General features: G+C 37.0%; 4 protein-coding genes across 5 annotated transcripts; 1 reads left to right on the top strand and 3 right to left on the bottom strand.

Annotated features, from left to right (window-relative positions):
- Positions 1-79: 79 nt before the first annotated feature.
- Positions 80-1,817, bottom strand: LOC120251547. Of its 2 annotated transcripts, XM_039260103.1 has the most exons (8): positions 1,671-1,817; positions 1,511-1,593; positions 1,283-1,430; positions 1,007-1,106; positions 689-793; positions 525-610; positions 308-456; positions 80-195 (listed from the first exon to the last, which is right to left on the bottom strand). In XM_039260103.1, the coding sequence occupies exons 1-7, from the start codon at positions 1,773-1,775 to the stop codon at positions 322-324; spliced, it is 762 nt and encodes a 253-aa protein (XP_039116037.1). In that variant the 5' UTR covers positions 1,776-1,817; the 3' UTR covers positions 80-195; positions 308-321. The 2 variants fall into 2 exon arrangements, with proteins under 2 accessions (XP_039116037.1, XP_039116036.1); XM_039260102.1 differs by lacking the exon at positions 80-195 and having other exon boundaries at positions 245-456.
- A 1,283-nt stretch (positions 1,818-3,100) lies between these two features.
- On the top strand, positions 3,101-10,440 carry LOC120251677 (TOM1-like protein 9). The gene is made up of 10 exons (XM_039260288.1): positions 3,101-3,318; positions 4,489-4,567; positions 5,235-5,333; positions 5,425-5,538; positions 5,677-5,834; positions 6,858-6,939; positions 7,740-7,825; positions 8,370-8,555; positions 8,825-9,363; positions 9,460-10,440. Exons 1-10 carry the CDS (start codon positions 3,218-3,220, stop codon positions 10,299-10,301), a joined length of 2,286 nt encoding a protein of 761 aa, XP_039116222.1. The 5' UTR covers positions 3,101-3,217; the 3' UTR covers positions 10,302-10,440.
- Positions 10,441-11,040: 600 nt separating this feature from the next.
- LOC120251194 lies at positions 11,041-17,108 on the bottom strand. Its single transcript, XM_039259731.1, has 3 exons — positions 16,920-17,108; positions 16,722-16,840; positions 11,041-11,338 (listed from the first exon to the last, which is right to left on the bottom strand). Exons 1-3 carry the CDS (start codon positions 17,072-17,074, stop codon positions 11,319-11,321), a joined length of 294 nt encoding a protein of 97 aa, XP_039115665.1. The 5' UTR covers positions 17,075-17,108; the 3' UTR covers positions 11,041-11,318.
- Positions 17,109-19,026: 1,918 nt separating this feature from the next.
- Positions 19,027-22,850, bottom strand: LOC120251076 (putative esterase YitV). The gene is made up of 13 exons (XM_039259618.1): positions 22,578-22,850; positions 22,110-22,186; positions 21,950-22,030; positions 21,158-21,286; positions 20,991-21,077; positions 20,842-20,895; positions 20,635-20,725; positions 20,474-20,544; positions 20,305-20,374; positions 20,169-20,221; positions 19,933-20,026; positions 19,555-19,652; positions 19,027-19,276 (listed from the first exon to the last, which is right to left on the bottom strand). The coding sequence occupies exons 1-13, from the start codon at positions 22,807-22,809 to the stop codon at positions 19,190-19,192; spliced, it is 1,224 nt and encodes a 407-aa protein (XP_039115552.1). The 5' UTR covers positions 22,810-22,850; the 3' UTR covers positions 19,027-19,189.
- Positions 22,851-22,869: the final 19 nt, after the last annotated feature.

Below are 22,869 nucleotides of genomic sequence, written 5' to 3'. Positions count from 1 at the left end.
TTTATTAATTGAATTTTTTAAAAAAAAATCGCCCCCCTACTTTATAGTTTCTGGCTCCGCCACTATTTGCACAAAACTCAAAATTGATTGTCTAATCGTGAGCCCTTATCCAAAAACATAGGATTAGATTTCAAATTTACTCCCACACCGAGACCCTTTATAGCATCCTGTGCACATGGACCCTATTGTCCGCCTCTGCATGAAAGCAAATGTCTTATCCATTGGGATGGGCTAATATTGAACGAAACATGATTAATGAATTATGGTGCATTTATAATATCAGAGCAGGAAATATGGAAAAACATACATTTTCATGGTCTATCATAGGATCAAAACATCATCTTTTGCAACACTGTTCTTCATTTTCTTTTGTATATTTCTTCGAAGAACCGATAAAAATGGACTCTTTTGAACGCTCTCCTTTTTATGGTCACATAGTCCCATTTTGAATGCTTCCTGCAAGGAATTCAATCTTGATTTAACTTCAAGTTGCTTTAAAATTTGGAAAGATAACTAAGTCATACCATTGCTTGTGTTCCATATAAAGCATTGAAAGGTTTTGAAAGTCTTGGAGAGTGTTCAGTGAATGGAATTGCAGGAAGCCTGGTTTCTGAAAGTGAAAGCAAACAGTTTAGATAGTTATTAATCCAAGGAAACATTTTAAATCATTTGCAAAGAGGAAATTTACCAGTTTTGCCTAGTCTTTCTTTGGCTTTCATTTTAGTATCATTCAAGAAACTACCCGCAACTGCTAACCGGTCTCGATTATGATGAATGCTGCAATTTTTTACATCTGTTGCATCAGTTGAGCAAATTAGTCAGTAAAAACCTGCTTGATAAACTTTGATCCAATTCAAGATTACAGAAATATCAATTGGTGAAATGTTTCTAGCTTCATTTGTATTAGCATCTTAAACATGTTGAAGTGTTTAAGAAACAAGAAATTATAGGAGAATGTAAAGCTCTTAAAATCTAAATCAGTGACAGTGAGTAGGAGAAGTCTTACATTTTGATGTATATTTTGGGTAATGCCTCAGAAATTCAGCACTCAATCTAAATGAAGTGAGGCTCAAACTAACAGCAAATTGCTGGCATGAGAAAAGCCGCTGCATATATATAATATAAGATCATTATGTTAGCTATAATAGTATATTATTTGGTAGAACCTGAACTATATGAATTTGTTTGTTTTAATGAATTACTTAAAAGGATGGCGTTGAAGTTTCAATGAATTACTTAAACCCATAAATTACAAACTGGAGAATGGAAGATATATACAAACATGATTCAAAGAATCAATCCTTAGCTCTGTCTCTGAAACTTCAATGGTGTCATAGAGTGTCTGCTCAAGATTAAAAGAGACTGTCCCTATATGATCAATTACAGTAACAACAGCCTGACACAAATAACTCTGTGTGTGCTCCAACAACCTTCATTAGAATAAGCACATAAATCAACTGAAGAACAGAGAAATGTAACATGGAATCAAGTAACAAATAAGAGAGCTTACTTTTTCTTGTGTTTGGACTTGAGAAATGCAGTCTCACATTGATCTGCAGCATGGAGAAGTTGAGAACTCAAGGCTCTCAGTTCCTGCAGTTAATGAAAACCATGAAAACTATCAAGTCTTTGAAATTCAATTGTGGTGGAACTCTTCAAAGAAAACAAACACTGAGAGATGTGTTGAAGCAGTTGTCATTGTTGTTGGTTTCTTGGTCTTCATGAGAAGGTATTGAGCTTGAGCTTGAGCTTGAGCTTGAGCACTTGATGTTCATGGTTTCATGGAGGATGTGGGTGAACAGGGTGGACAGACTTGGAAAGATAAGGACCTTGAACCAACACTAAGGACAAAGAATATATTCCACACTCCCGTGATCTCTCCAAATAATAATTACATGAAAAAAATGATAATAACATTAAATAAAAAATTATATATATATATATATATATATAAAAAAACTTCCCAATTTATTCAATAGAATGTTTTATTGGAACCCTGAACTAAATAGTAACTGCCGTGCTTGTGATTGAGAGATCTCGAATTTGAATTTCTCAAATTACAATTCACATTATAGATCCCATGTGAGAGCTATGTGAGAAAAATCTCTCGTTCTCCCTTTTAAGATTGCATGACAGAGTTATCCCTAAAAGATCAGTCAAATTACTGTAATAGGTGCACCTCTGTACCCGTTTGTTCTTCGTTTTATCGTTTGTCGACTTTGTTGAATATATATATATATATATATATTATGTATATTTGGGTAATGTTTTTGTCTCAACAAACGCATAGCCTAATGGTACTTAACCCATGTGAAAAATGAGAGTAAAACATTCAAATATTTTAAATTTAAAACTCATTGAAGCCGTAACAAATCGTTATTTATGAATACAAACTCACAACCTAAATCTCTCGTCTTGATAGTGTGTGGGGTGACAATATCTTTTATTGATTATATTCTAAGAATCTTGTTTACTTTATCACTCTTTTTCCATTTCATTATAAAGTCACTTTATCCCAAGTTTATTCTGTATATCTTAAGTCAGAATTCTACATATATTTTTTTTTAATTTATTTTGGATGAATATGCTTTATGTTATTTAATATTGGAATATATATAGAAATTACAAAACTAAATTGTTAAAATTGAAAATTTTGGGATGATTGGACAATTACAAGGTTGGAAAAGTCAAGTTTTTGGAGATATTTTCAAGGCATGGAATGAAACCAAACCAATTCGGCTTTGGGCTTGTTTTCCAATGTGAAATGTGCCACATATATACTTATTCTCTCTTAAACAAATAAAAAAATCAAACAACTCTAAAATCGATCTCCTGTCGCGTCCCAAACAGCAAAACCAACCCAAAGAATGATCACACGTGGTCTCATCTCATTGGTCCAACTCATCCTTACTAAAAATGAAAGGGAGACACAGAACCAGCGCACTGAGCCCAACCGAAACGAAGCATCATCCTTTTTCCATTTCTTTTAATATTTATAATAATAATATATTATTATTAATTTATTATTATTAATTTATTATAATAATTATATATATATATAATATTTTTTTCCATAATTTTTCACGTAGAGAAGTAGAGAAGAAGCAGCACAACAACCACCCTTTAAATCAACGAAAGAAAAGAGAGAGAGAGAGAGAGAGAGAGAGAGCGTTTAGATCCACCGCCATTACCGGAGCATTCGAAGATAGCCGGAGCTATGGCGGCATCGCTGGCAGATCGGGCGACGAGCGATCTCCTCATCGGCCCTGATTGGGCTATGAACGTTGAGATCTGTGATATTCTCAATCACGATCCTGGGTATCAGATTTTGTCTTCATTTTTTTATTTGGAATTGGTGTTCTTCTGGTTATTTTTTTTGTTGATTGATGTGTTTGTTTTGGGGGGTGTGGTCGTGCTTGATGTTTGTTCAAATTGGTGGAATTTTTGGATTGGGAGATGGGTTCCTTGGGGAGTTTTGGTAAATGTGGATTTTTTATTGGAAATGTTTGATTTGGGGATTTGGATCCTTGTTGTGCTTGTATCCTGGAGAGAATTCCTTTTAAACAGTTCCACATTGGGTTAGCATAAGAAAATTATAGAATTGGGATCTTTCAGGAGACCGATGTATATAGATTATTAGACTACCCAAATCTAGTTTAGATGCATATCACAACATGCTGTACTAGATCTTACCTGATTTCCATTGCTTCTCAATGATTGATTTCTTACTGGGCGTATACTCTTTAGATCATTATGTTAATTAGCTCTTCAATAATTTGGGAAGTTGAAAAACATCCCTTGGCATCATCTTAACAATCATTGTTGTAAAAGTTGGGATTTTTGCGTTTCTAGATATTCATAAGTTGGAGCATGACTTGCATTTATAAGTTGGAAACCATGCCTTTTTTATTCTGAGATTTCTTGCGGTTTAGAGATCTTTTCATGTTGTGGCGATCTCTTAGATTCTAATCTTGCTCTAATATATTGGTTGGCAAAAGCATCACTTCCTGTTGTTGTCATGTCCATTTCACTTCATTGATAAGCAAAAGCAGGAGAGACAGAGCCTTTCACTCTATTTTTTTCGTTCTATTTTGTCAGTTTTTAGTGCATGCCCTATGTCAAACTTACACAATCCAAATCTCTGTAGCATCCATACAGAAGGGGCACAAAAGTGCTGATCAGATATATTCTCCATAATAATTTTTCACAGATATGGTCTATGACATCTTTCATTGTGTCTGATATCTATATCATTCTTACAGTTTTCACAGGAACCCACGCATATCATACTTTTTCTTTGGTGCATCTATAGCTTCTCATGTCAGTTTATATGTAACTTCTGTTCTTATTCACGCTTAGAGATTAAGAATGTTCCTAATTATTTTAGTTGCTTCTTGTGAAAATGAATCGATTAGTTTTTGAGTGTCATTAGCAAAATTCAGTCTTTTTTATATTTGTAACTTCTATCATTGACTTCTGGTTTCTCAGACAAGGAAAAGTGACTGCAAGAGTCCTGCGAAGGCGCATCGGTAATAAAAATCCAAAGATCCAGCTTCTTGCACTAACAGTGAGCACCTGTTCTGTTGTCCTCATTCCTACTTTTTTCTAGTATCTATTCTGACAAATTCATGCCTTTTTTTTCTGACTAGCATGGTCTGATGATTTTTTTTTTAGTATATATTGGCTAAAATATTATTGCATCTCGCTAGCACTCAGCTTTATCTTGCATGGTTTCTTTGGATTAAAGTGTTGTTGCTTGTATTGCATTCACTTTTTAATGAGATCATCCCCTCATTTATCATTTATAATCTTACAAATTATATTATCTTCTTTCATGTAACGACTTATTCTTAACTTGTTCAAATTTTTTTTTTTTTAATTTTATTCTATCAAAACTCATCATTAACCTTCTACACAAGAAAGGTGTTGGTTCATCATTATTCTTAAAAGTTGCTGCTTTTCTCCTCTGGTTGGTTGTAACACATCATTAAGCTTGTTGATTAGATGATTCATGTATAGAAACACGAGGTCTTCATTGGCATTAAAGCCAATTTTGCTAAACAAATCTGAAGAATTGCTAGTATTATTCTATAAAAGAAAAAAAAAAAATCTACTGTACTTATTTTGAAATTCAAGTGAATGAAAAATATCTATGTGAATCCTTCAGCTTTTTCCTGCGTATTCTTTGTTGCACCTGTAACTCATCAATCTTCAAACTATTTCCCTTGTTTCAGCTGTTGGAGACCATAATTAAAAATTGCGGTGACATAGTCCACATGCATATTGCAGAGAGAGATATTCCACATAAAATGGCAAAATTAGTGAAAAAGAAGGTTGTGATGCTTTTCTCCATAACGAACTTTGGTAAGACTGGTTTCATGTTAATAACCTTAATTAATTGTTTGGTATTCTCCAATATGGCAGCCTGATTTTCGTGTCAAGGAGAAGATTTTGGTACTAATCGATACTTGGCAAGAGGCATTGGGAGGTCCCCACGGAAGGCACACACAATTTTACTCCGCTTATCAGGAGTTATTGGTATGGAAACATGTTAACACACGCAAAAATTATTTTTATGGTTAAAATTTTATAACTACAAAATAATTTAAGCTTTTCATGATTGTTCAAATTTTAAAAATTTAATTTTGGAGTACTAAAGTACATTTTTTATGCCAGCGTTATGGAGTGGTGTTTCCCAAGAGAACTGGAAGTTCTGCACCTGTGTTTTCTCCACAGGGACAGCCTCCCCCATCTTATCCTCAACCCCCTCAACACTCTGATAATCAACAGGAAGCAACAGTTTCTTCTGATAGCTCAGAATTGCCTGTCTTAAGGTTTCTCTCCCGCCTCTCTTTTTCTATGTCTAATTACAACAATAATGCGACAGCACGCATTGTTTTCTCATTGCAAAATTTACTGGTCTGTTTCATTTTCATTACTAAATTTACTTATCTATCTAGAATTACCATCAGTTTTTGGAGATGATTTTTTGTGCACTTGTTATGTGCATTTTAAGTGAAATCTAGGGCTTGCAGTTTTCTGCATTCTCTCATTTAGTTTACTGGCCAATCCCCAAGATTTCTGGAACATCATGTACCAGAATTTCATGACAACAAGTGATATAAATTTCATGAATATATGGTACTTACAAATAAGGATTTTATTTTTAGGAAGGTAATGGCATGGTTATCCCTTGTGTGGCCCGATGAGAAATTTATGGGACATTAAATTTAATTAACATTATCAATGTGCTTTGGGAATGATTCAAATTATCCATGTATTTAACTTTTTCATTTTGTGCATATGAGGTAAAACAATGTAAATAAATAAATAAATACTAGTTCGTCCATGAGTAAAGTATTTCCAAAACTATGTGCCAAGAAACCTCCATATTATGTTATCACCAGTGTATTCTGGAACAAACTAATCTCTGTAGTTTAGGTGAGTATATTTTTGCATTAAAGGAAGTATAGGGTTAGTAGAACTAAACAAACTGCATAGGGATTGGTAGTCGGGTCTCAGTTAAAATCTTTCATGAGAGTTCGAATCATAGGTGATAGCATATTTATGGGATTGTGAGTAGTGATTATGTACTGATAATTCTAGCGCCCACATGTGCATGAGCCCACCCGCACTTGCTCTGGGGAGGCTTATACTCGTCCATATCTTTCTTAACAGCCAAGCCTCATCTTGCCCAAAAAAAAAAAAAAACAGACTGCATAGGCCTAGCTGAACTAAACAAACTGCATGGGTTTTGTGTACTTTCATCTTTCTATGAGATCAATAACCATTTTTTACAATTCCCAAATTTGTGCATACCTCGTTTATTTGAAACTGATGTGGTATTGCTTTTTCAGCATTGCAGATATTCAGAATGCCCGGGGGATCATGGATGTTCTTGCCGAAATGTTGAACGCACTAGATCCTAAAAATAAAGAGGTATTTGGACAACTTGAACCTAATTGATTCTATCTTAATTTTGATAACAATAATTCTGATCAGAGATTGTAGATTTATAGTCATTCTAGTTGTCATATATTTACATGGAGTATGTCTGACTCTAGAGCAGTGAATATGAATCACTCGTGGCGACTTTTTAGTAGGAAATAATGTTCATCACAGTAACTGATAGTGATGGGCCATGTTTTAAATTACTACAGACTACAGTCATGGAACAACATACTTGACTTACCAACGTAAAAGTTGTCCATTGATTCTTCGTGTTTCATTATGTCCAAGCAATTTAAAGTTTAGGATTGAAATCTACTTCAAATCTTATAAACCCCACATAGAAAGAATTTATTTCACGAATGACCTTCAGCTTGACATAATTTTCTGTAATAAGTGGTGTCAATTTTAGTTAGAACATAAACATCTGATGTGGTGTTTTTGTAGAACAGCCGATCTTATTAGTTGCTTAGTTGAATTTTGTGCAAGCAGAACAACCGTTCGACCTTTGAGCTTTCACTAAACTAAGAAAAGAGCATATGAGCAGCATTGATAGAAAATTACATCCATCACCGTGACGCCAAACATAAAGTAAAGCTGAAAGTTCTGATGATCGACTAATATAGCTTGTCTGCTTGAGTCTAATATCAATAATTAGTTCTTAAACAGTAACTCGTAAATTTCACCTGTACTCATCTCTATGTTGCATCTGAAATTTTTAACACGAATTTCCTTGGCAAAGCCAAGACAATAGTATGCATTGGTTTAGCCCTTCTTTTTTTTCTTTACAGGGACTTCAACAGGAAGTGATTGTAGACCTTGTCGCTCAGTGTCGTACATACAGACAAAGACTGGTACATCTTGTGAATAAGACTTCGTAAGATCTCTTGGCATCGACTTATTTCAGCATAAAATTCTTACAAAATTAATAGGATGCTGAAACTAGTACTTTTGAATGGGAAACAACTGTATTTTTATCCTGTTTTATTTAGCATTACTTATCGTAAGCGGCAGTTTTTTTCTCATCCATATCCGAGGAGCAGGTGACACAAAAGAAACAAAGACTAGTGGGTTTTTATGACTTGACATTCTTTTTATTGGAAAACTCTCTCTTTCTTATCTTAATTTTCTTTAGCCTTTTGGTTAATTTGTTGCCCTTCTGTTTCTCATGCAAATGTTTTTTTTTTCTTTTTCTGTTTTATATGCTTTTTTTTTAAAACGAAGAAGGATTAGATGGATTATCGTTTAGCTTAGAAAAAAATCTATTAACTCTGCCTTTTTGTCAACGTTGGAACATCTGCCGACATGATTCAATGGTTTTCTTAGCTCTTTGGTTGCAACCAGATCAAGCTTGCTTCAACAAGAAGCAAGCTTTTCCCTGTTTCATTGTTGTCATGGTTGTCTAACTTACACCTATATAGGGATGAGGAACTTCTCTCGCAAGGACTAGCATTAAATGATGATCTACAGCATGTACTAGGCAAGTATGATGCAATTTCTTCAGGAATTGCTGCTCATGTTGAGAAGCCAAAAACTCTACAAGCTCTTGTGGACATTGATGATGCGACAGTTACAAATCAAGATAAAAATGCACTAGTCGATACAAGGTGGTTTATTTTCTCTTCAAAAGTTCATTCCTTTTTGCTTCTCTTCACAAACATTTCATTGTGTGAAGTCATTTTTGATGAAGTGAGAATGATAATATTTGTTCCAACTTTTTCCACGTCCTCTGGCATCTCTGTCAGATAATAATCCACTTCTTTTGCTAAACATTTCCTTTGTTCTCAATTACTAAAGATACCAGTAGTTTTTCTCACAAATATCTTTATTTATTGTTCCGTGGCATTCACCTAATGGGATATTCTGTGTTCTGCAGCTCTTCTACAAACGCAAGCACAAGCAATCAACCTCTTCTGGAACAGTTACTGCTGGGCGGGCCTTCTGATCATGATCATGCACCACTAGCACCCCCTTCAGCTCAAGCTGATCCTTTTATCGACCTACTCAGTGACGGAAATTCAGGAGTGCCTCCGACTGAGAATTCACTTGCTCTTGCTCCGGTCAATGAGTCACTTGCTGATTCTATGCCTGAGCAGAATGCTTTAGCTCTTTCAGATGTTTTCTCTCAGAACGTTAGTAACACTAACAATAGCAATCCTGCAAATGTCTTTGATACAAATTCATCATCCTCTGCACAGCATCTTGCTCTTGTTCCCGTTACATCTCCGTTTCAGCAACAGCAACATCAAACATCTCAGGCTATGCTTTTCTCCAATGGAGGTGCCCTGAATCCAGGAACATCTCCATTCGAGCAAGCAGGTTACTCCCAAGGTACTCAATGGAACCACTCAAATACTCCCTGGCATGATCAATCTTCTCAGGAGATGAATCCCCAGCAACAGGCTTACAACAACAGTTAGTTGCCTTCTATTCTTAAACACTATTTATATATAGTTTGCATGACAGCACTGCAGTCTATAACCTCCTACTGTTACTGTTTATTTTTTACAGTGTCAAATGACCAAAATGGAGACCTTCCACCACCACCCTGGGAAGTTCAATCAGGAATGGATGACCAAATAACCACCTCACCCCACCCACTCAATGGTCATGTGGGTGATATGCATTCTGAATCATTGCCAAACGGCATCCATCATCCCACATTGATACAGAACAATCAGCCTGGTAGCATCCACCCCTCATTGATGCAGAACAATCAACCCGGGAATGTCCATCCTTCATTGATGCAGAACAACCAACCCGGGAGTATTCATCCTTCATTTATGCAGAACAGCCAACCTGGAGGTATTCATCCCTCAATGATGCCAAACGGCCAACCTATCCATCCTTCATTAATGCAGAACAACCAACCTGGAAGTATCCATCCGGCATTGATGCAGAACAATCAACATGGGAATATCCATCCTTCATTGATGCAAAATAGCCAAGCAGGAAATATCAACCCTCTTGGTGTTGGAGGTGCATATCCTCAACAAATGCAAGCAGCTCAGTTCAGAGGTGCATATCTTCAACACATGCAAGCACCTCAGCTTGGAGGAGCATATCCTCAAGCCATGCAAATTGCTCAGATGGGAGGAGGCTATGCATATAATCAGCAACCTGAAGCTCAATTTTACTATCAGAGACCGACGTACCCACATGTTAGCCAAACCGATATTTCTCAAGGAATGTATGGACTTTCCATGCAGGAAAATAGCACATACACGAGCTCAAGCCTATCTTCTTATCAGATGTCTGGTTCCAAACCTTCTTATATTCACCAGCCTAGCAAGCCTCCTTCCAAGCCTGAAGATAAACTTTTCGGTGATCTTGTGAGTCTTTGCCAAGAATAAGCAGAATAAGCCTACTGTATAGATTTGAGAGCTTGTAAAGTCGGTATCCAGGCCTTCTTGTTTTTCTTTTTCTTTCTATTTTTCTAGAATTTATTCTTTCTTTATTGATGATCTGGCTTGAGTGTTCTATTCTTTTTCACTACATTTTTCCCCTTGCTACAGATAATTATTGATTTTTTTCCCCTATTGTGTACATTACATTTTCATCAAGAGAATAAGGGAAGAAAGATAGTCATGGTCTGATGGGTTACTCTGCTTTGTTGAGTTTGGGCATGTATTCTACATTATGTATTTGAAACCCACAGAGTTATTTTCTTTTTATGCAATGCGGATATATTCTTGTTTTAGGTATCTTTATTCAATGTTTTTTTTTTCTGCTAAATATAGAACTATTAGTGAATGCTATAATTGGATTGTTCGAAAGAACAAGGATGTGATACAGTCATGAATTTGGTGCACTGTTTAACATTCTAAAAGAACAACATTAAGCATTTTGATTTTCTTGGCAGTATTTATTTGGTAAATATTATGAAAGTCTTAAAATGCAAACGAACATGGTACAATGTACACGAACTGCAATCAATATATGTTAAAAGATTATTTGAACCGCGCCCTACGAAGGAGATTGTAGTATTTCATTTCCCTCCTCACTCAATATTAAAATTCAAACGCTTGAATCCTAAATGTAGCTTGTACAAATTACTCAAAAAAATTGATAACAATAATGCAAGTACAAGCATTACTTGGACAGGATGCAAACGCACATAAAATTTTCACTGTACTAGATACGCTAGAAAAACATGAATCCAAATCACCAATGACAAAATTCTGTTATTTCCAAACAGCACCCATCAAGAAATTATAGCTGTTTTATGTCAGGATTAAGCCAAAATAGTAGAGAGAGCACTTGTGATGTTACAAATATAATCTTGACATCTCAGAATTTTTTCAGAAAATAAGCAACAAAATCCATGGATCTAGTGCCAAACCCATGACCCTGTCGACAAGTAGAAACTGTCATAAAGGCATTGACATCCCTGCAAAATGTATTCGCAGAACGGTTTAGATAAGGACAAGTTGCAGTCATTCCATAAACATTAATAACCATGATTAAATTAACAATCTTCCATAAAAAGTTGTCTGATTTAAACACCATACAATTACTTGATAGATTTAGAAATGCATAAACTTGAGTATATAAATGCTACAGACCACCAATTAATGTTGACTGCAAACAGTCAGTAACTTGTCTATGCTTTCTTGTAGAAACTAAGCTCTGGTTCAAAAATTAATAAACAATGATATTCAACATCTTTATAAAGAATTTTCATTTAAGTAGATGTAAGACACAATAGCAAGAAAATGTAATTAAGAATCATTTTGAGAGCAGGAGGCAAATAAGAAATCTTCAATGTTCCTACCCAAGTGAGTGTAGATATACATATATGTACAAAGACATCAATAAGCTTACATTAAAACTAGTACTTGGACAGGTTAACTCTGAATTGTTCCTCAAAGAACCTGACTTTTGAAGACTGAACAATGGTAAATCCCTTTATAACATGATCATACAATACTAGATATATAAATTCCTTACTCAACCTGCCTACTTGAGTGCAAAAAAATCATATTTAGCATCCAGTTCATACGAGGAGAGTGATATTGCTTCTTCACCTACCATTGTTAACCCTAACAGTATCATCACTCAATAATAAGAAGCATTTACCAATGATGTTCATATGATAACCAACTAGTCCCTCTTTTTTTAAGCTCATCTCAAGCAAGTCCTTCGCAGTGGAACTAAAAACAAACAAGTCATTCATGGATGATAATGTCTAAGCTCATTACAAGTCAATTTTTTCCATATTTTTGATCAATCTTTATTAACTATTCTAACTAATCCAAGTTAAAAACTTTAGATCAAAGACCCTGTAATGATTGCAAATGAACTAACCCCTTTAGTCCCACATCGGCTATGAGATGGACCCATTGTGTGCATATAAGTGAGGGCAACCTTCCCTACTAGGCCGGTCTTTTGGGGTCCGCTCTCCCCTCCACTTGTGTGCATTACATTGGTGCTTTCGTTGAGAGTCGATGTGGGGCACGACTCGTCAGGTTCGGTCGGGTGAGCTGGCCACAGAGGGTTCTGACCAGGGAGGGTTCTGACCAGGCTGACTGGCTGCGTGCTGGGGTCTGAGTGAAGTGCCCTGAGTGAAGTACTGTTGGTCAGGCGTCCAGATTAACCGGACTGACGAGGGCGTCAGTGTCTTTATTGGTGGGGTAATGTAATGATTGCAAATGAACTAACCCTTTTAGTCCCACATCGGCTATGAGATGGGCCCATTGTGTGCATATAAGTGGGGGCAACCTTCCCTACTAGGCAGGTCTTTTGGGGTCCGCTCTCCCCTCCACTTGTGTGCATTACATTAAAATGCTGAGTTGACTAGGAGAAGAAGTGGACGCGAGCGTCGAGCGAGCACCCGCCTGGTTGGGTTCGTTGCTGAGTGACAGCGTGTCCAAGGGCGATGCACATGACAGGAGTTGGTTGTGGCTGGGCTGGGAGAAAAGAGAAGATAAAAAGGTGAGGATGGGCAAAAGGGAAGGGAAGCAAAAAAGAAGAAAGAGGCTGAGGTCTGTTCTCTGGTTCTCCGGTGGGTTCTCCGGTGGCCGGCGACGGAAGGGATTCATTCCCAAGTTATCTTACTGTCTTTCCAGTATATTTTCTTCCGATCTACTTGTTTCTGTTGTTTGTTTGATGAATTGGAACTTATTTTACATCGAATCTTGTTAAATCTGGAGATTTTGTTGCTTAATATAGCTGAGACTATTGATCTGGAGAGCTTTTGTTGTGTGTTCTAGTTGCAACTTGTTAATTGGAGAATTAGTTGCTTAATTTCACAACATATTTGGTGCTTTCGTTCACACTCATGGCTGAAGCTACGAGAATGAAGGATTTGATTGCTCGAATTGATACCATATTTTCGGTCATGGATCAACGTGAAGAGCGTTTGTTGGCTACTATGGATGAACGAGATGAGAGGGTTAAGTTGGTGGAGCAATCTCTGTCTCAGATTTCTAAATGTTTGGAAGCTTTACAGCTTGCCAAACCAATTACTGCAACAATACCTATGTCTTCAGGGAGTTTGGATCTGGATCATACTATAGGTCACCATGAAGGATCGGAGCAGAGGCACTTACATCCAGTACAAACACGCTCTGTTCGAGTTGATTTTCCTCAGTTTGATGGTGAGGATGTGTTGAATTGGATTTTCAAGGCTGAGAGATTCTTTCATTATTATGATATTCATGATCCCCATCGATTGGATATAGCAGCCATTCATTTTGATGGACCAGTAATACCATGGTTTCAAATGTTGATGAAAACAGAGACAGTGACCAAATGGGATGAATTGGTAACTGCATTGGAAGATGATTATGGGCCTTCTGAATTTGATAAGCCAGAATTAGCATTGTTTAAACTAACTCAGGATGATTCTGTGCAGTCTTATTACCAACAATTCACTATTTTAGCAAATCGGGTTGATGGCATTACACAGAGAGTATTATTATCTTGTTTCATCAGTGGACTGAAGAGGGACATTCAGAGGGATATAATCCCATTAAAGCCAACATCAATTCCAAAAGCTGCTGCATTAGCCAGATTGTATGAAGACAAATATTTTCCTAATACAAAATCAATGGTGAAGAGACTCACTTATCCTCCTGATATTAAAGCTGTGCATGTGCCTGGGAAACTTCAGTATGGCAATCAGAAAAATGTTACTCCAATTGCTGCTATTACTGGACCTTCTAATATGGCAAGTAGCTCAAACAATTCTCAGCCTTTTCGCAGGATCAGTTTTGAGGAAATGCAAATATGGAAAACTAAAGGACTGTGTTTTAACTGTGATGAAAAATTCACACCCTCTCATAAATGTGCTTCTCGGAAATTATTATTACTGCAATGGGATACAGATCCTCCAGATGATATTGTGGAAGTGGACGAAAACACAGCTGATGATATTGTGGCAGTGGAAAATTCTCAGCCAGTAGAGGAAGAAGCACCGGCCAAACTAGCTCTTAATGCTATGAATTCTTCCAACCTCTCGAGCACGCTGAGATTTACTGGTACCATCAAAGGGCATCCAATCAAAATCTTGTTGGATGGGGGTAGTGATGAGAATTTCATCCAACCGAGACTTGCTAAATTCTTACATTTGGAAATTCAGCCTACATCCCCAATTAAAGTCATGGTGGGAAATGGCACAGCATTACAAGTAGAGGGTTGTATTGAGAAATTGTCAGTAAATATTCAAGGTAATCAACTTGACTTCCCAGTTTATTTGCTGCCTATTGCTGGTGCTGAACTAATTCTGGGTGCTGCTTGGTTGGCTACTTTGGGGCCACATATGGTGGATTATAATACTAGACTAATCCAATTTCATTCTGATATGAAGTTCATTAAGTTGCAAGGTGATGTTTCTTCAGTACCTCAACAAACTTCTTTGAATCAATTTCATAGATTGTGCAGTACTAAAGCCATTGCTGAATGTTACACAATCACTGATCTGGGTGGTGATCAGAAAACTAAATCAAAAGATTCTGTTATATCTTCACTTCAGAATTCTACTCCAAATTTGGAAATTTATACACAGATGCCTGATACTTTGAGAGATTTGTTATTACAGTATCAAGAGGTGTTCTCTATACCAACTGGTCTTCCTCCTTCCCGCCAATTCAATCACAAAATTGAATTACTTCCAAATGCTCAACCAGTTAAGGTGAAGCCCTATCGCTATCCTCATAGCCAAAAGACAGAAATTGAAGCACAAGTAAAGAAAATGTTAGCAGATGGCATAATTGAGCACAGTACAAGCCCTTTTTCTTCACCAGTTCTACTGGTTAAGAAAAAGGAGGCTCTTGGCGTTTTTGCACAGATTACAGGGCTTTGAATGCCATCACAGTGAAGGATGCTTTCCCTTATTCCAGCTGTAGATGAACTCTTGGATGAATTGGGTGGTGCAACATCAGTCAGCTTATGATGTGTGGGGAGTTTGATAAGTGCTTGTGCGATATGAATGCAAAAAGCAGAGGATAGAAGAAATAGTTAAGAGTAGTGATGAATAATAGAAGAGAATAAATAAGTAGTGTGAGTTATTAGAATAAATAAATCGGTGAAGAGAAGAGTGTAATAGAATAGATAAAGTAAAAGTGATAATGCAATAAGCGAGAGAGATGAGGTCAGAAGTCATACAAGAAGAGTAATGTGTATAAAACGTAGAGATGGATCAAGAAGAGCTTCCTACTTTGGTCCAATCTTTTTTTTTTCAACATCTTCTCTCTTCTCTTTTTTTCATCCATCTTTACTTTTTATACACATTACTCTTCTTGTCTGACTTCTGACCTCATCTCTCTCGCTTATTGCATTATCACTTTTACTTTATCTATTCTATATTACACTCTTCTCTTCACCGATTTATTTATTCTAACCACTCACACTACTTATTTATTCTCTTCTATTATTCATCACTACTCTTAACTATTTCTTCTATCCTCTGCTTTATCCTCTAACTTCTCACACAACACTTTCTTCTTTATACTACTAAATTACGATTATAATATAATGCACACAAGTGGAGGGAAGAGCGGACCCCAAAAGACCGGCCTATAGGGTAGGGGTAGCCCTAACCCTATGGCATGGTGGGGCAGGTACGCTTCACTCAACGACACTTCACTCAGACCCCAGCGCTAAGCCAGCCAGCCTGGTCAGAACCCTTCGTTGGTCAGCCCCTCACCCAACCCACACACAACACACAAGGTGGGATCCACAACTCCACAGACCGGCCTAGTAGGGAAGGTTGCCCCCCACTTATATGCACACAATGGGTCCATCTCATAGCCGATGTGGGACTAAAGCGGGTTTAGTTCATTTGCAATCATTACAGACCCATTTTAACTTCTAACACAAAAATATAGAGCTCCATCCGAGCAAAACTAACCAACCAAATAAGAAACAATAAACTGAACTCAAGCTAAATCTACTTAACAAGGACAATGCAACTGATGTGCCGATGTGTAGCTTGTATTCATTTGACTGCATTACTTGATGATGCGTAGAAATTAAATTTTAGCCACATCATATTTCATCTTAAACGATGATAGAGAAAGCAAAAACAAAAACAAAAACAAAGATACAGAACCAAGCTCAAATTTTTTATCAAAGAGATAATGACAAGAAGATAATTCAGAAAAACTGAGAAGAACCAAGCATTCATTAAGAAGCAGCATCTCGTTCTAATTCACAAATATATGCCACAAATTCCTACAATGAGGCTCAATGAAAAAAAAAAGAAACTTTAAATTAAAAGATCACATTTTTCTCGAAACAAAAAATAAATAAATAACAGAGAAAAAAATTACCTTGTGGAACCAATCCCCAGCTCTGCGACTCCGCAGCGAGGACCGACTTCAGCCGCGCCGACGCGATCGCATTGTGCAGAGGTTGCATCGATACCAGACAGCTCGAATCCAAGGGTAACCTAATCACGTCAATGGATCTCCAATCAACCAAAGAACCCACAAAAAAAGATGGAGAAGAGAGAGGTGTTGAGGTCTCACCTGGGAATGATGCGTCTCTTGGAGCGAGATATCAGTAAGCGAGAGCTCGGTGTTAACACCTCCGATTGCATGGCTCTGTTGCATTGATTTAGGGCTTGCGAAGAAGGCCCGATGGAAACCCTAGCTCGGAGGAGAAGACGAGGGAAAGCTGCCATTTTTGTGTTCCTTTGTGTGAATAGCGAGGGTTTTTTTTTCTGGGGGTTTTCTCATTTCTGAGCGGTTTTTTGCATTTAAACCCTTATGCTATTGAAATTACATAAAACTCCTTTTTGACTGGTTGTAAAGTAAAAAATAAACACATTAAGGGATTAGCAAGTAAATTACTCCTCAAGTCTGCATCGCCGGAGTTCACTTCGCCGGCTACGTGCAATGCCGGTCATCTCTCCGGTAACCTCTCTTGCCTTGCTATTAATGCCTTCTCATTTTCATATAATTTGATGTTTCTTTGATTTTTCTAAACCTTTTGCTGAATTTTTATCTGAAATCTCTGCTCATCTCTTGCATTATTTCTGGAAAAAAGAGTTTGTTTTCTTAATTTAGTAATCGCTCTCAAAACCGAATAAGAAAAAAAGTTGCAATTTTTTTGGATTAAAAGTTTGTATCTTTGTTGTGTTTTGCTGATGCATGGAATAATTTGTGTGTGATTAGTGTTACTGATACTGAAGTAGATAAAGAGACAAGCTTAGATTTTGATGATAAGGAAAGACAATGCTGAAGTGAATGTCAATGAAATTTGGTGACAATTAGATGCTCATAATTGGACTTGACTTGGAGCCTTTTGTAGGCATGATATTTGAGTTAGAGGTTGAAGCTTATCAGCATTAGAATGAGCATGCCGGGCGAGTGAGCTTTAACAACTACCAAGTGGTCTATTGAAAGTTGGGTCTTTATTAAAACTCTTTACAAGTGAAGAATAAAGGTGAGAGTTTGAATCACGGGTGAAAGTACATTTCTGTGACTGTGAACAGTGGTTGCGTGCAGGTGATTTCAGTACCCACGTGTTCGCGGACTCTACCCCAATTTGCTCCGTCAAAACTTGTGCATGTCTCTGCCTTTCGCTCATCTTGAAGAAAAACAAATAAACAAACGAGTGAGCTTCAGTGTATGAAAGCAGCTGTGTCGTGATCGAAAATTTACAATAAAGTCATTGTTGTGCATATATCAAGCATGGTGAGACAACAAGAAGTGTATGTTTTGCAGAGGTGAAGGTGAAGAGGGACAGAATTCAAGAAAGCACACAACCATCAGCTTTAATCCAGAGAAGTTGCATTTGTTTTGGTGGCATAGGAAGCAGAAGGATCATGTGCCAGAGAAGGATCTTGTTGAGATTGGGAAATTTGTGTGAGGAATGTTTTGTGGGTAACTGCAATGTGCAAAGCAGATTACACTCATTTTGGTGATGTTGTGACAGGTTGATACTTGATACTACTACATGTTTGACAAGAAGTGTTTTACATGGCTGCTTAAGACATGGCTTGAAGCTACTTATGCCATGTCAACCAAACTCGACAAGGTGGACAAATCACGTGTTTGGGGCATGCACAAATTTTTATGTATTTCACGTGTGAAAGAGATTTTAGTGTCAATAAGCTAAGGCATCGTTGGCAATACATAGCGATTATTTTCATAGTGTTTCTAAAAATTTATGGAGAATGTGGTGAAGGTGAGGAGAAATTCATGAAAACATTTCATAAGTGTCTTGAACTTACGAGTGATTAATAGATTCAATCTTTATATGCTGATTGCCGGCAGTAGGTTCCTGTGCATTTTTAGAAGAAGTTTATAAAAAACTATTCTAACTAAACAATTTTTTTTTTTTTACGAATGCCGACTATCGTTTCTTTATCTTAGGGCTCTGAATCTAAAATAACTAAAACAAACATATTCTTTTCAAAACAAAAAGACAAGCAGGATGTAAAAACTTTAGAAATATTTATAAAACAAACAGCCCAAAATTGTTAATCATGCATGTGTTTCCTTCATTCATCAACAGAACTATATTGAGCACTCAGAAGGGATTAAAAATCTGACTAAAATTAAGCAGTTTAGTAAAAAAGCTAAACTATGCTCAGCTGTATTGCTTAATAATAACAAAAAGCAAGTGAAATATATAAATAAAATACATCTCATTCTCATAATCCCATAGCTAAAATTCTATGGCGTGTCAAGGTTTGGCATTACATGATCAACACAAACATATAAAATATAGAAAGACAACAAAGTGAACAACAAAGCAAACTTTCCAAACTTATGATTGACTAAATTTCAGGTCACTTGAGGAACTTGTCAAACCAATCACTTGCATTCTTGACCATCGACGCTGTCATCTGATGCCCAATTCCTGGCTCGGCTATCAGCTGTATATTGGAAAATATATGCATTATTTTTCATCAATATGTGCTCAGACTCACAAAATTACTTTATTTGTTCATGTCTGTGTACATCTTGTAACTGAAATGGGAGATAAGGAAAAGAATTTGTAATAAAAAGTTGGAAATCAGAACTAGTATATTAATTGTTGGCACTATAAATTTCCAAAGCAATCAGAGGTAGCGGTTATGGAATGAAATTGAGAGCATTCAAAAACTTTGGAGTGGTGTAAAGTGAAAGGAAATAGAAAGAAATTGGTTTGCACCTGAAATTTTTCTAGACAACCAGCATCTTTATAAGCCTCAACTGCTCTAGCAACAGGAGTTTCTAAACCAGCAAGAGGACACCGTGGATCATCTGCGCCTGTTATCAAAAGTCAGACATGACTATCAAAGAAAAGCTTTGAAAGATCAAATAATTCATAATCACTGAGTCACAATCCCTATCAAGAAAAATGTAAAAGACTTATGTCAATCAGGTTCGTGCTATTGTTTCTTTTCTGTAATGTTGGTGATGGCATGCTTGCTCAAGGACTGCACGTTAATTCTGATACAACAGCAGCATGTATGCACATGCATATCTTATGAAAAAGGACATATGGTCATATATATAGATTCCGTCTCAGAAATTGCAGTAGACATACCATTCACAATGAGGAGAGGACGAGGAGCAATTGCAGGAACTGAGTAAGGTGCATCAAATTGTGAGTCTAGACCGGGAGCAATTCTATCCCAGACCTATGGCAAACAAGAAACAGTAAGCTGAAATTGGAAATACAAATCATGACATAAGAAGAAATTAATATTTATGGTTCAACATCAAGTATTAGTGCAGTTCGAACTTGGAAGCACTCTTATCCAAAGAAGGGACAGCACAAACCTTCTTCACCACCTCTGTATCAATCTCTTTCTTGCCCAAATCAATCTGTGCTTCTGCCATCAGTAAAGAAGTTGAAGCAAGATATACAAAAGCAACATTGAGAAAGCTATTACACAGCATTTTCATTATTGCTAACCTTCAAAGACAAGTTTTATGCTATCAACTCGAGCCTGCCATTTGTCGTGATCGATTGCCCATTTGAAACCCTAGAATGCATAGTGTTAAAGTTAGCTTTACTCAATACCATCATAAATCAATGAATTGAACACTTTCAGCAACTAATTAACAGACAATAGCTTTCACACCTGAACACCAATTATAGGGACAACCACTGCATAACGGTTATCAACTGCAGCAGCAAACCATGCATGCATTCCTATATCAACAATTTTCCATATGAGCTTAAAAACATTTCCGTGCTTTTCTCACTTAAATTTTAGTAGCTTTTACTGTATAGTTACCCAACCTCCAAGTGATTCACCAGTAATCCCAATCTTAGCAGGATCGATGTCCTCCCGCTGCGTTAAATAATCCCCTAATTTGATCAGGTCCCATACCTGCTCAAATAGCATCAACTCAGTTACATCACTCTAGCAGCAAGTACATCCCAATATATAACCTGAATAGCATGAAAATACACACAAATTTGTTCAACCTTTTATGTACATCTTACCGTGTCAAAAATAAAAGGCATTGTATCACCTTTCTTCCAAGCTGAAACTAGAGCCTACTCCAAAACCAAGTTAACAGATTGCAATCAATTATGATTAAAAAATAAAACAAAAAAAAAAAAAGCCAAATTCCATCAGAGTGTTGGCTTACCTCCAGGTATGTGTTTGTGCTGCTTGCCCGCTCACCATGGTAACGTGAATCAATGGCAACAGCTATGTATCCTCTTGACGCATATGCCTGAACAACAGTAAACAATGGTCATGACCTGTATCTCTGTTGAGGTTTTCAAGAAGATTAGCCAAGGTATAACAATGTACCTCAAGCAATGGCCGCAGCCATTCCTTACATTTATAGGAGCTGTGCAAGAACACAATGGCTGGTCTTTGTTTCCGCGGACTTTCCCTCAAGCTCAGGATCAGAACTGGTAAACGACCTTGCTCCCCTTCCTATGATTGAAGTTTTGGTATGATATCAAATCAAAACAGTTAAAAATGCATTCACCTCAGCTAGCCAATTGACAAAATTATGCATTCCTATGCATGCAGGTAAAATACAAAAACCTTTACCAGTGGAACTTTTTTGGTTGTTTCTTTGTCTTTCTATTCCTACAACATCAAATCAAATAATTTATAGCTTAATCATACTTGCCCTTGATGAAAACAAACTACGGGATTTTTCTTGACAAACTTTAAATCCGAGGGTGACAAGTATGAGTCAATTTACCACTATGTCATTCAAAATTTCAAGCAATATTTTCTACACTTCAACCAAACAAATCACATGCAGAATACAAAAATATTTTTAGCACTAATATCAGTTAGGTATTGGAACAGGCCAACCACTTAAACCACTTTCACCCTTAAGACATTGATTATCCTCATTAAATTGGAGAAATAAACTAAGAGCAAGCATAATTTAATGCAAAACAATAAGTTAAACAAGAAGATGTCTACATGTGGTGGGTTCTAAGACTAAGCTGGCATTTGTGAAGACTTGGTCATCAGTGGTGAGATAAATACTAGCAACAATTATACATAAAACTAAAGCCATAATCAGAAAATTAAAAAAGTTTGAACAACGGGTGCTTTTTAATTAAAGCCAAAACAAACCTCAGTAGTCAAGTAGAGGTTTTCTTCTATCAATTTCTCCTTGAAGTCAGGTATGTTCTCTTTTGGACACGCCTCCATTGCCTGAAAATACATAGCAAGCGATTCATTGCCATTCTATTGAACATACCACCAGAAATAGCATCAGAATAAAAACTCTAACCTCACTGCGCCCTAAAATAGTGTTTCCCTGATACATAGGATGAGTCACAGGCTTCCCAAGCTCCACGGTCAGAGAAACTGAATTGATTCAAAAAAATTTATAGCAAGTTCTCCATAAAAATCAATAAAAACAAAAGAAAAGATGACATTTTTGGGATTCATTTCAAAAAGGAAAATCAAATAATTACGATTTTTCCCCCAATAGAAATACAAATTAAACAAAAACAGAGGCCACTCATAAAACAATGAAAGCACAAAGAAACACAGTGGTCAGCGAACAAGGTCTTTTTCAATTTGATGCATACCAATCACGATAATCCTCTCAAATTTCAAAACTCAAAACATTCACAATCTCTCATCATCAAACCCAACTTGAAATTCCCACGATCGCTCAATGATCATCAGAAAACGAAGCATCACAAAACGAGCTAGTAAACACTCAAAAAATGAATCAGAGAAGGAGCGAGACCTTCAGGATTGCAGCGCCGGCTACGGAGGACTTGGAGAAGCCCCGATCGGAGCTCGACGGCGGGTAAGGCGGCGGTTTCCATTTTCCGGCGAGGGATGCAGGTTCTCTTTGTCGCGGGGGCGGTTAAATAGTGGCCAGCATGGAGCCCGCGGAGAAGAAACACGTGCGAGTGAGGACGGGCGCACGTGATAGGTGGGACCCACGCGAGCAGGAGAACCGGAGCCAAAGCCATGGCGCCAAGTACAATGTCGGTCCTTGGTTGAAGAAGAGGCTCAGCACCATGAGTCCATGA

This window comes from Dioscorea cayenensis, chromosome 20 (genome assembly GCF_009730915.1).
Source record: "Dioscorea cayenensis subsp. rotundata cultivar TDr96_F1 chromosome 20, TDr96_F1_v2_PseudoChromosome.rev07_lg8_w22 25.fasta, whole genome shotgun sequence".
Taxonomy (NCBI): domain Eukaryota; kingdom Viridiplantae; phylum Streptophyta; class Magnoliopsida; order Dioscoreales; family Dioscoreaceae; genus Dioscorea; species Dioscorea cayenensis.
Note: the sequence above shows the minus strand (reverse complement) of the source record. Positions and strands in the feature narration are given on the sequence as shown.